Here is a 13300-nt window from a genome sequence, read left to right on the forward strand (position 1 = left end):
CATATACAGTAAATTAATATTGCGATTTTCAGTATCACAATATCAACCTGCTATTTTGCATAAATACACTGTATGGATTCTTGCAGAATATTGAGGTTCCCGTGATGAAGGCACTAATGTCCTCATGACTAACACGTGCACCTCCCAGCTGCTCTGAATCCCTGTTGTTATCCATAACACAGTATATTGATACATTTACCCAGCCCTAGCTGCTACAGTCTGGGCTCAATATTTGACTCTCATATGGTGTAGAGGAGGCTCATGGGAGTTTCATTCCTTCTATTAGTTAGACAGTGGTGCATGATGTGTCTCTGACATACAGTTCTATCCCACGTGCAAAAATATGTTGAACCAACATTTTATCAATGTCATCTGTTAACAATTTTAGATTATTTTTTTTTGTTAATGTTGATAATGTTACTTAGAAATGCATTTTCCATTATGCAATCAAGTACAATGACAGTGTTGCTCATCAGTCTGTAATGTGCTGTGTTTAATTTGATTTACTCTCTCAGACTCTACTGGTCCTCTCTAGTCTCTCGGCCATTGCTCTCGTTCTCTCCCTCCTCGTCATTATCTCCTTCCTTATACACTACTGCTGCTGTCGCCGTGGTGACCGGAGCGAGGGATCTGAGGAAGAGGAGGAGGATGAAGACGGCAGCACTGGCCATGGATACGGAGGCAAGAAAGGGCGGGGTATCTGCTGCGTCACCTGGGTGTCGGTGGCGGCTGTCACACTGTGCTGGTGAGTAAGAGAGGTTATTGTGACGTCACTGCCAGGGTCAATGTGATGTCATTATGAGGATCATTGTGACCTCTTTATGCGGGCCATTGGGATATTGTGATGTCCTGTCGTCTGTGTGACATCAGTGTCATGAGTGTTGTATTCATGAACTGTGACCAAACCATATGACCATTTGTCACAAGGATAGAGGAAAGGAAATCATTTTTATAATACAGAGGTAATATCTTCTAACTTTCATTATTTCCCAATGGTCCAATAACCATGTGTGTGTTTTGAAGTAAGTTATTTTCAGAGCACTGTAGAAAGTAGTGTCCAGTCCCTGCTTTACAATGGGTTAGTATTTTGCTCCCGGCAATATCTGACACAGACAGTTGACCTAACTGACCGTGGTCAAGTTATCGTTTGACCACATGTACCAGGCCACTGAGGTTAGGTGTTTGGGCTTGTGGCAGCATGTTTGTGGTTTGGAAATTGAATCGTGGTTTCCTATCACCGTGACGATGATGTCAGAAGTTCCATCTCAGTGTATTGAATCCTCTCTCCTCTGTTCCCTCTCTGGTGACTATGCTGTCATCCACTGTCATGAGGGTGTTTAGTCACATTGTGACAGGATGTTAATTTTACGTTTGCATGAGGATATTGCAGCAGGTATTCAAATCTGACCCTACGAGGTCCAGAGTACTGCTGGTTGTCTGTTCTGCCTGATTATTAATTGCACCCACCTGGTGTCCCAGGTCTTAATCAGTCCCTGATTAGAGGAGAAGAATGAAGTGGAACTGGTTTAGCGGTCCAGATTAGAATTTGCGGGGTTTACTGAGTCAGATTGGGTTCTCATATAGAAAACCCACAGTTGAACACCTTCAGCTCTGACACCGCATGATGTTGGATGTCCCCTCCTGTCTCAGCAGCATAGCGTTGTCATATGTCACATGTTATCGGATTGCATTGTCAGCCTGAGTTGATGTCACTGCTTTATCAAACAGCACAATGTGCTCCAGATCTGATTTCCGCTTCAGTGATGTCATCATTATGCAGGTGTTTGTGTTATGGTGGTCCTGTTCCCCCCTGCGGCCGTGATGATGTCATCTCTCTCTCTGATACACAACCTTCTTGCTGTTTAGATGAAAAAGGGTAGTAGACATCTTAGTTTTAGAAATGCATTGTGGGAAATATCAAATGACACCCTATTCTTCAAGTTGTGCATCAGAGCACATATATGACACATGATGCTGTCAGAGAAAACATACACGTTTGACTGTATGAAACACAACACTCCTCTTTTTCCGCCGCTTTCTAATCTGGGTCACATACTTTGTGGGAGATTGGGTCATACCATTGCTCTCGGGTGCGAGGGGATTTGGTGAACATCTGGCCTAAGCTTTAATCTGAATATTTGAATAACAGAGATTATAGATTATATATGTGATTATTTGTTATGTTTCTAATATCACTCCAACTGAAGACTGCAGATGCAGACGCTGCTAAAACTCTTCTAAGCTATCTTATGTTTTCTAGTTTTCCTGTGGTTGTTAGTTCGTTCGTTCATTCATCCATTTCTCACATTTCACATCACTCTCACCAGTTCCATCTTGTTGTGTCAAATTCATTTAATATGTACATACAGTACAAACTGAATTAAATATGAATCTCTCTCCCTCCCTCTCTCCCTCAATCCCTGTTCCCCTTTTCGCAGTGTTGCCATAGGCGTTGGTTTCTATGGCAACAGCGAGGCTAATGATGGGATATATCAGTTGACCTCATCTCTTCTCACAGCTAATTACACACTGGCTTCCATCGATCTGCTGGTGAGTACTCCAGCTCCTCCCTCCCAGCAAATTTCAGACATGCACAATATCTACCCTGCAGTGTGTGTGTGTGTGTGTGGTAGACATATTGGCGGAGAGGGAGAGAAAGTGGGGTGTAAACTTGTCAGGTGTGATATAGATCTGTCTGTCCTCATGCGGTCACTCAGTGGTTAATATGTCTGTTCCCACGCAGTCACTTAGGGGTTTATATGTCTGTCCCCACGTGGTCACTCAGTGGTTTATCTGTCTGTCCCCACGTGGTCACTTAGGGGTTTATATGTCTGTCCCCATGCGGTCACTCAGTGCTTTGTATGTTTGTCCCCACGTGGTCACTCAGTGGTTTATCTGTCTGTCCCCACACGGTCACTCAGTGGTTTATATGTCTTTCCCCACACTGTCACTCAGTGGTTTATCTGTCTGTTCCCACATGGCCGCTCAGTGGTTTATCTGTCTGTCCCCACACGGTCACTCAGTGGTTTATCTGTCTGTCCCCACATGGTCACTCAGTGGTTAATATGTCTGTTCCCACGCGGTCACTTAGGGGTTTATATGTCTGTTCCCACGCGGTCACTCAGTGGTTTATCTGTCTGTCCCCACGTGGTCACTCAGTGGTTTATCTGTCTGTCCCCACGTGGTCACTCAGTGGTTTATCTGTCTGTTCCCACGCAGTCACTTAGGGGTTTATATGTCTGTTCCCACGTGGTCACTCAGTGCTTTGTATGTTTGTCCCCACGTGGTCACTCAGTGCTTTGTATGTTTGTCCCCACGTGGTCACTTAGTGGTTAATATGTCTGTTCCCACGTGGTCACTCAGTGCTTTGTATGTTTGTCCCCACGTGGTCACTTAGTGGTTAATATGTCTGTTCCCACGTGGTCACTCAGTGGTTTATCTGTCTGTTCCCACGCGGTCACTTAGTGGTTAATATGTCTGTTCCCACGTGGTCACTCAGTGCTTTGTATGTTTGTCCCCACGTGGTCACTTAGTGGTTAATATGTCTGTTCCCACGTGGTCACTCAGTGCTTTGTATGTTTGTCCCCACGTGGTCACTTAGTGGTTAATATGTCTGTTCCCACGTGGTCACTCAGTGGTTTATCTGTCTGTTCCCACGCGGTCACTTAGTGGTTAATATGTCTGTTCCCACGTGGTCACTCAGTGCTTTGTATGTTTGTCCCCACGTGGTCACTTAGTGGTTAATATGTCTGTTCCCACGTGGTCACTCAGTGCTTTGTATGTTTGTCCCCACGTGGTCACTTAGTGGTTAATATGTCTGTTCCCACGTGGTCACTCAGTGCTTTGTATGTTTGTCCCCACGTGGTCACTTAGTGGTTAATATGTCTGTTCCCACGGGGTCACTCAGTGCTTTGTATGTTTGTCCCCACGTGGTCACTTAGTGGTTAATATGTCTGTTCCCACGGGGTCACTCAGTGCTTTGTATGTTTGTCCCCACGTGGTCACTTAGTGGTTTATCTGTCTGTCCCCACGCGGTCACTCAGTGGTTTATCTGTCTGTTCCCACGCGGTCACTTAGGGGTTTATATGTCTGTTCCCACGCGGTCACTCAGTGGTTTATATGTCTAGGTGATGGATGCCCTCTTTCCTCTGTATATGTTTTTCATTGTAATTCAATCTCCACCCACCACATGTTGTTGATTGTACAACTACAAACTCTCTATGATTACATGACCATGAGATTGATTGTATGACTCATGACCTCCACCTCTCTGTCCTGCCCCACCCCTCCCTCTCCGACTCCCCAGGTTTCAGACACAATTTCTGGGCTACAGCTGTCCATCGCTGGGCCCCTGACCACTATGGAGGAGCTGTTTACAGGCAGTAAGCCCTACTTGGTGTCCACCCGGAACTGTAGGAGACTGTCAGAGAACGTGGTGTCCCTGCTCACCTCGCTGACCATGGCTCGCTCCTCTGACGGGGGTGGCTGGAACAGCAGTAACAATAGGGGAGATCCTCCCATAGCAGCCCTCACCCCTGTGCCCCCCTCCATGGCCCCCACAGTGGCACCAGTCGGAGGGGTCATGCCAAGCCCCTTCTCCCCTGGCTGGGCAGCCAACACACTGATGGTCAACGAGGACTACAGGTGAGGGAAGGGAGTGGGAGTGTCTTCTTCTCCAATGTTTTAAATTGGGTGTTAAGAACACACATAGCGTGTGCCAGTATATCACTCCCTTGTGGTTTGCTGAAAGATTGAGTTTTGCGTTCAGCACCATAGAAATGTATTTGGAAGTGTACTCCCTGCATTGTGTGGTTCTATGGTGTCCTATTGCTGAGATGGCTGTTATCTCCTGGGCTGTAGATGGCTGTCCTACGTGCTGCTGTTGCTGTTGGACCTCCTAGTGTGTCTGTTCATCCTGCTGGGGCTAGCCAAACAGGCCCGCTGGCTCCTCATCCTGTAAGCACACACACACACACACACACACACACACACACACACACACACACACACACACACACACACACACACACACACCGACAGTTAAACCCTGTGTGTTGTATTGCATCGAACAACACTGAGTTTGTAATGCTCCGCGACTCTGTGACATGTAGGTTGTGTAATATATGATGGTTCCTAGGAGGTGTGTTTGGTGCTTCGCTGACCCCTATGTGTGTGTGGTTTCTCTCCTCCCAGGATGACGGTGCTGGCCTGGCTGGCTCTGTTCCTGAGCTGGGGATCCCTGGGCCTGGAGACTGCCACTGTGGTGGTGAGTATTGACTGATAAAGGGAGGAGGGGTGGTGTGTGTTGTTGAGGGGAAGGAGTTGATCGTTCATGGCTGGCTAGAGAGTATCTCAGGAATGTCTTAAAGAAGTCCCGGCCAGAGCAGAACAGAATGGCTGTGTACTTCTGTTGGTGTCTGTCTGCATGTGTGTGTATGTGTTTCTGTATTGCATTCAGTGTGTCTCTGTGCCCCTTGTGCTAAACTGTGAAAAGACTGGCCTCCTAGGGAACACTGCAGTCATGGCAGGGGACCAAGAAGGAGGGAAAATGGGGCAGAAATTAGTGTGTAGGTGTGTTCTGTGTATTTTCTGTGTGTTTGTGAGCAGTGTGTGTGTGTGTGTGTGGGCATGCATGTGTATGTAAGTAGTGCATGTTAATGCATGTTAGCTTGTGTGTGGGCGTGTGGCTTGGAGGGTGATGGAAGAAGAACACAAGTCCTTTTTGAGAGAGAGAGAGAGAGAGAGAGTGAGTCCCAGAGAGAGGGAGAGTTGAGAGGGAGAACTGAGGGAGAGAGAGAGGGAGGACTTCTCCAAAGACTCACCAGAACCCACAGAGAGAAAGAGAGGGGGTTGGAGAAGGTGTTTGTTTAGGGTGGTGTAGAAATGGGACTAGTGGGACAGCCAGTGACAGTAAAAACACAATTTGATTCTATGCTATGACACGATCTTGGCCATTCTATTGATTGATGCCTACCACAACACCACAGACCACAACCCCACAGACCACAACCCCATAGACCATAACACATAATTACAGTAAAAGCAACAAATTATTCTAGCATTTAAATAAAGGTTAAATAAAAACAAAATAAACATTTGGAGGGAATAGAGAACATAGAGATCTTTATTCAATATTGCATTGATAAAGAATTGGCAGCGAGCCAGGAATATAGAACTGTTGATGGCATTTGCTGAGAACTGCCAGGGAGTGTTCTTTCTTGCAATTGTCCCATTCCAAATCCAGGCCTTGGAAGTTTGTCAGGAGAGAGTGGCAGTGGGGGGGGGGGGGGGGGGGGGGACGACATTTGTGTGTGTGCGTGCCCCTGTGCGCGCCCCTGTGTCTATGAAAGAAGGTTGAAAGGCCTGGAGGGAGAGTGCTTCAAGCAGACCAGTGTCATGTGGAGCTGGCTGGAGATGTCTCAGAGTCCGTCCAGCAGTCCACACAGAGCCCTTCTGTCCCTGGCCACTGACAGACAAAACAAGACCCAGCTGTGGGTCTAAACAGCCCTGGACCGACTCCCTCTCTCTCTCTGTGTGTCTGGGTCTCTCACTCCCTCTCCTGGCCAGACTGCCCCTTGTTCTGTGTCTGTGTGCCTGCAGCTCTTTTTACAATGTGGCAGTCAGGAGGGAGGAAAAAGGAAGGGATCAATGTAAATGAAAAGAGAGAGAGGATGATAGTGATAGAGAAAGGGAGGGAACAGTTGAGAGAGGATGATAGTGATAGAGAAAGGGAGGAAACAGTTGAGAGAGGATGATAGTGATAGAGAAAGGGAGGAAACAGTTGAGAGAGGAGAAAAGCGGGATGAGAGAGGGAGAGAGCGAGATGGAAAGAGAAACGCAGAGTAGGTCTATACATTATGGAGAGGGACAGTAGATCTATACAGTATGGAGAGGGACAGTAGATCTATACAGTATGGAGAGGGACAGTAGATCTATACAGCATGGAGAGGGACAGTAGATCTATACAGTATGGAGAGGGATAGTAGGTCTATACAGTATGGAGAGGGACAGTAGGTCTATACAGTATGGAGAAGGACAGTAGGTCTATACAGCATGGAGAGGGACAGTAGGTCTATACAACATGGAGAGGGACAGTAGGTTCTATGCAGCATGGAGAGGGACAGTAGGTCTATACGGTATGGAGAGGGACAGTAGGTCTATACAGTGTGGAGAGGGTCAGTAGGTCTATGCAGCATGGAGAGGGACAGTAGGTCTATACAGCATGGAAAGGGACAGAAGGTCTATGCAGCATGGAGAGGGACAGTAGGTCTATGCAGCATGGAGAGGGACAGTAGGTCTATGCAGCATGGAGAGGGACAGTAGGTCTATGCAGCATGGAGAGGGACAGTAGGTCTATGCAGCATGGAGAGGGACAGTAGGTCTATACAGCATGGAGAGGGAGAGTAGGTCTATACATTATGGAGAGGGAGAGTAGGTCTATACAGTATGGAGAGGGAGAGTAGGTCTATACATTATGGAGAGGGAGAGTAGGTCTATACAGTATGGAGAGGGAGAGTAGGTCTATACATTATGGAGAGGGAGAGTAGGTCTATACGTTATGGAGAGGGAGAGTAGGTCTATACAGTATGGAGAGGGAGAGTAGGTCTATACATTATGGAGAGGGAGAGTAGGTCTATACAGTATGGAGAGGGAGAGTAGGTCTATACGGTATGGAGAGGGACAGTAGGTCTATACAGTATGGAGAGGGACAGTAGGTCTATACATTATGGAGAGGGAGAGTAGGTCTATACGTTATGGAGAGGGAGAGTAGGTCTATACAGTATGGAGAGGGACAGTAGGTCTATACATTATGGAGAGGGACAGTAGGTCTATACAGCATGGAGAGGGACAGTAGGTCTATACAGTATGGAGAGGGAGAGTAGGTCTATACGGTATGGAGAGGGACAGTAGGTCTATACAGTATGGAGAGGGACAGTAGGTCTATACAGCATGGAGAGGGACAGTAGGTCTATACAGTATGGAGAGGGACAGTAGGTCTATACGGTATGGAGAGGGACAGTAGGTCTATACAGTATGGAGAGGGACAGTAGGTCTATACAGTATGGAGAGGGACAGTAGGTCTATACATTATGGAGAGGGAGAGTAGGTCTATACGTTATGGAGAGGGAGAGTAGGTCTATACGTTATGGAGAGAGACAGTAGGTCTATACAGCATGGAGAGGGATAGTAGGTCTATACATTATGGAGAGGGAGAGTAGGTCTATACAGCATGGAGAGGGACAGTAGGTCTATACAGTATGGAGAGGGAGAGTAGGTCTATACGGTATGGAGAGGGACAGTAGGTCTATACAGTATGGAGAGGGACAGTAGGTCTATACGTTATGGAGAGGGAGAGTAGGTCTATACATTATGGAGAGGGAGAGTAGGTCTATACGTTATGGAGAGGGAGAGTAGGTCTATACGTTATGGAGAGAGACAGGAGGTCTATACATTATGGAGAGGGACAGTAGGTTATATGCAGCATGGAGAGGGACAGTAGGTCTATACAGTATGGAGAGGGAGAGTAGGTCTATACGTTATGGAGAGAGACAGTAGGTCTATACATTATGGAGAGGGACAGTAGATCTATACAGTATGGAGAGGGAGAGTAGATCTACACAGCATGGAGAGGGACAGTAGGTCTATACGGTATGGAGAGGGACAGTAGGTCTATACGGTATGGAGAGGGACAGTAGGTCTATACGGCATGGAGAGAGACAGTAGGTCTATACATTATGGAGAGGGACAGTAGGTCTATACAGTATGGAGAAGGACAGTAGGTCTATACAGTATGGAGAAGGACAGTAGGTCTATACAGCATGGAGAGGGACAGTAGGTCTATGCAGCATGGAGAGGGACAGTAGGTCTATACAGTATGGAGAGGGAGAGTAGGTCTATACGGTATGGAGAGGGACAGTAGGTCTATACAGTATGGAGAAGGACAGTAGGTCTATACAGCATGGAGAAGGACAGTAGGTCTATACAGCATGGAGAGGGACAGTAGGTCTATACAACATGGAGAGGGACAGTAGGTTCTATGCAGCATGGAGAGGGACAGTAGGTCTATACGGTATGGAGAGGGACAGTAGGTCTATACAGTGTGGAGAGGGTCAGTAGGTCTATGCAGCATGGAGAGGGACAGTAGGTCTATGCAGCATGGAGAGGGACAGTAGGTCTATGCAGCATGGAGAGGGACAGTAGGTCTATGCAGCATGGAGAGGGACAGTAGGTCTATGCAGCATGGAGAGGGACAGTAGATCTATGCAGCATGGAGAGGGACAGTAGGTCTATGCAGCATGGAGAGGGACAGTAGGTCTATACAGCATGGAGAGGGACAGTAGGTCTATGCAGCATGGAGAGGGACAGTAGGTCTATGCAGCATGGAGAGGGACAGTAGATCTATGCAGCATGGAGAGGGACAGTAGATCTATGCAGCATGGAGAGGGACAGTAGGTCTATACGGTATGGAGAGGGAGAGTAGGTCTATACAGTATGGAGAGGGACAGTAGGTCTATACGGTATGGAGAGGGACAGTAGGTCTATACAGTATGGAGAGGGACAGTAGGTCTATACAGCATGGAGAGGGACAGTAGGTCTATACAGTATGGAGAGGGACAGTAGGTCTATACGGTATGGAGAGGGACAGTAGGTCTATACAGTATGGAGAGGGACAGTAGGTCTATACAGTATGGAGAGGGACAGTAGGTCTATACATTATGGAGAGGGAGAGTAGGTCTATACGTTATGGAGAGGGAGAGTAGGTCTATACGTTATGGAGAGAGACAGTAGGTCTATACAGCATGGAGAGGGATAGTAGGTCTATACATTATGGAGAGGGAGAGTAGGTCTATACAGCATGGAGAGGGACAGTAGGTCTATACAGTATGGAGAGGGAGAGTAGGTCTATACGGTATGGAGAGGGACAGTAGGTCTATACAGTATGGAGAGGGACAGTAGGTCTATACGTTATGGAGAGGGAGAGTAGGTCTATACATTATGGAGAGGGAGAGTAGGTCTATACGTTATGGAGAGGGAGAGTAGGTCTATACGTTATGGAGAGAGACAGGAGGTCTATACATTATGGAGAGGGACAGTAGGTTATATGCAGCATGGAGAGGGACAGTAGGTCTATACAGTATGGAGAGGGAGAGTAGGTCTATACGGTATGGAGAGGGACAGTAGGTCTATACAGTATGGAGAAGGACAGTAGGTCTATACAGCATGGAGAAGGACAGTAGGTCTATACAGCATGGAGAGGGACAGTAGGTCTATACAACATGGAGAGGGACAGTAGGTTCTATGCAGCATGGAGAGGGACAGTAGGTCTATACGGTATGGAGAGGGACAGTAGGTCTATGCAGTATGGAGAGGGAGAGTAGGTCTATACGGTATGGAGAGGGACAGTAGGTCTATACAGTATGGAGAAGGACAGTAGGTCTATACAGCATGGAGAAGGACAGTAGGTCTATACAGCATGGAGAGGGACAGTAGGTCTATACAACATGGAGAGGGACAGTAGGTTCTATGCAGCATGGAGAGGGACAGTAGGTCTATACGGTATGGAGAGGGACAGTAGGTCTATACAGTGTGGAGAGGGTCAGTAGGTCTATGCAGCATGGAGAGGGACAGTAGGTCTATGCAGCATGGAGAGGGACAGTAGGTCTATGCAGCATGGAGAGGGACAGTAGGTCTATGCAGCATGGAGAGGGACAGTAGATCTATGCAGCATGGAGAGGGACAGTAGGTCTATGCAGTATGGAGAGGGACAGTAGATCTATGCAGTATGGAGAGGGACAGTAGGTCTATGCAGCATGGAGAGGGACAGTAGATCTATGCAGCATGGAGAGGGACAGTAGGTCTATGCAGCATGGAGAGGGACAGTAGATCTATGCAGCATGGAGAGGGACAGTAGGTCTATGCAGCATGGACAGGGACAGTAGATCTATGCAGCATGGAGAGGGACAGTAGATCTATGCAGCATGGAGAGGGACAGTAGATCTATGCAGCATGGAGAGGGACAGTAGATCTATGCAGCATGGAAAAGGACAGTAGGTCTATGCAGCATGGAGAGGGACAGTAGATCTATGCAGCATGGAGAGGGACAGTAGATCTATGCAGCATGGAGAGGGACAGTAGATCTATGCAGCATGGAGAGGGACAGTAGATCTATGCAGCATGGAGAGGGACAGTAGGTTATATGCAGCATGGAGAGGGACAGTAGATCTATGCAGCATGGAGAGGGACAGTAGATCTATGCAGCATGGAGAGGGACAGTAGATCTATGCAGCATGGAGAGGGACAGTAGATCTATGCAGCATGGAGAGGGACAGTAGATCTATGCAGCATGGAGAGGGACAGTAGATCTATGCAGCATGGAGAGGGACAGTAGATCTATGCAGCATGGAGAGGGACAGTAGATCTATGCAGCATGGAGAGGGACAGTAGATCTATGCAGCATGGAGAGGGACAGTAGGTCTATGCAGCATGGAGAGGGACAGTAGATCTATGCAGCATGGAGAGGGACAGTAGATCTATGCAGCATGGAGAGGGACAGTAGATCTATGCAGCATGGAGAGGGACAGTAGATCTATTTAGCATGGAGAGGGACAGTAGGTCTATGCAGCATGGAGAGGGACAGTAGGTCTATGCAGCATGGAGAGGGACAGTAGGTCTATGCAGCATGGAGAGGGACAGTAGATCTATGCAGCATGGAGAGGGACAGTAGATATATGCAGCATGTGATTCACTCAGTAAATCAATAGAACAGGCAGTGGGCCAAGTGCTGCAGTCAGATATCTGAGGAGAGACGTGTGTCATTCAGTCAGTGTTTCTCTGTTAACTTTTCCCTTGTGATCTCTCCCTCCATTTCTCTCCCCCTTTATCTCTCTACCTCTCTCTCTTTCTGTCTTTATTTCTATATCCCTCTCTTCCCCCACTACCTCTCTCTGCATCTCCAGTCTGTCAGTGACTTCTGTACAGATCCTAACACCTTTGTGCTCAACTCCACCCACTTCAACTCTGGGACCAGCTCAGGTACAGTAGTGCATCGCTGCACACTAACAAAGAGTCTCTGATTATTTCATTCATATAGCCGTTCATTTTGATGCTGAAATGCCCTGACACACTTTATTCATTGCTGATTGATGGTCTGCTGCTGTCCTCTGTCCTATCCAGACGTGTTGGATTATTACCTGACCTGCAGCAGACGTATGAACAGCCCTTTCCAGCAGGTAGTAACTGTTCTCTGTAGATGCTGTGTCTCACGTAGTGGTGTTAGGGGATCAGGGTTTCAATAACACATGGACTCTTCCGAGTGCCCTGAAATTAGTGGGCTGGACCAATGTAAATATATGGGGGTTTGTATTATTTCTGGGCAGCTGTAATTCCAACCCTGGTGCCACTGATATAGGACAGTAAGTAAACATGTATTTTCTGATAGGTACTGTTCAGGATGTTTATAGATTATACAGTGTTAGCATGATGATGATGCTTAGCTAAGCAATATTTTCAATGACCTGTTGTCTGCAGCTGCTGACCCAGTCACAGAGGTCCCTTTCCAGCATCCACACACACCTATCCAGCCTGGACCGGAATGCTCTCCCACAGGTCCCCAAGGCAGAGGTACATCACACTGGGCCAGGGTGCAACCCATGACACAAAATGGCTGCCAAATATATAAAGCACAGTGTCATGTTTATGAAACTGAGTGTGATATTATCCTTACCTATTGTCGTTGTAGAAGTCACTCAGGGAGGTTCAGCAGATTCTCAATGCCACAGAGGGCAACTTTCACCAGCTGGTGGCGCTACTCCACTGTCGAGGTCTCAACAAGGTAGGCCTGGTGTTTAACATGGGGTGTAATGGTCTCTGGTGTGTTCTTGCTGTTTTCTCAAGTCTTTTTGCTCTTTCTGTCTCTGTTTCTTAGGATTATATTGACTCTTTGAAAGGCCTGTGCTCTGATGGGATGGAGGGATTGCTCTACCTCTCTCTCTACTCTTTCCTTTCGGCTCTGGCCTTCACTGCCATCCTCTGTTCCCTGCCCGGCGCCTGGAGAAGCTTCCCCAGGTGTGTGTGTCTGTGTGAGCGAGAGATAGAGATATGTTATTGATGTCATGTTGTTGCTTAAGTTTTGTACATCATAGTTTAACATTTCCTCTGAACATGCTCAGCAGCAAGGTAAGGTTGTACTATATAGAGGTGCAGGTGTGGGTTGACGTACTGGATGGGCATGTAACTCACTACTGTACCTCCAGGTCTGTCAGAGCTTCTGTCTGTGTGTCTGTCTGTAGTAAACAGCTTC

General features: G+C 47.4%; 1 protein-coding gene across 9 annotated transcripts in view; it reads left to right on the top strand.

The window, feature by feature from the left end:
- Window positions 1-13300, top strand: part of ttyh1 (tweety family member 1) — a 33786-nt gene that overhangs the window by 12570 nt on the left and 7916 nt on the right. For all 9 annotated transcript variants that reach the window (XM_036940656.1, XM_036940662.1, XM_036940667.1 and 6 more), the window contains 10 exons: window positions 516-745; window positions 2439-2550; window positions 4307-4644; window positions 4861-4956; window positions 5194-5266; window positions 11958-12033; window positions 12175-12230; window positions 12529-12621; window positions 12740-12832; window positions 12926-13065. In XM_036940656.1, coding sequence (XP_036796551.1) covers window positions 516-745; window positions 2439-2550; window positions 4307-4644; window positions 4861-4956; window positions 5194-5266; window positions 11958-12033; window positions 12175-12230; window positions 12529-12621; window positions 12740-12832; window positions 12926-13065 — 1307 coding nt within the window. The remainder of the gene's footprint in view (window positions 1-515; window positions 746-2438; window positions 2551-4306; window positions 4645-4860; window positions 4957-5193; window positions 5267-11957; window positions 12034-12174; window positions 12231-12528; window positions 12622-12739; window positions 12833-12925; window positions 13066-13300) is intronic.

Source organism: Oncorhynchus mykiss, chromosome 2, assembly GCF_013265735.2.
Source record: "Oncorhynchus mykiss isolate Arlee chromosome 2, USDA_OmykA_1.1, whole genome shotgun sequence".
In the NCBI taxonomy this organism is placed as follows: domain Eukaryota; kingdom Metazoa; phylum Chordata; class Actinopteri; order Salmoniformes; family Salmonidae; genus Oncorhynchus; species Oncorhynchus mykiss.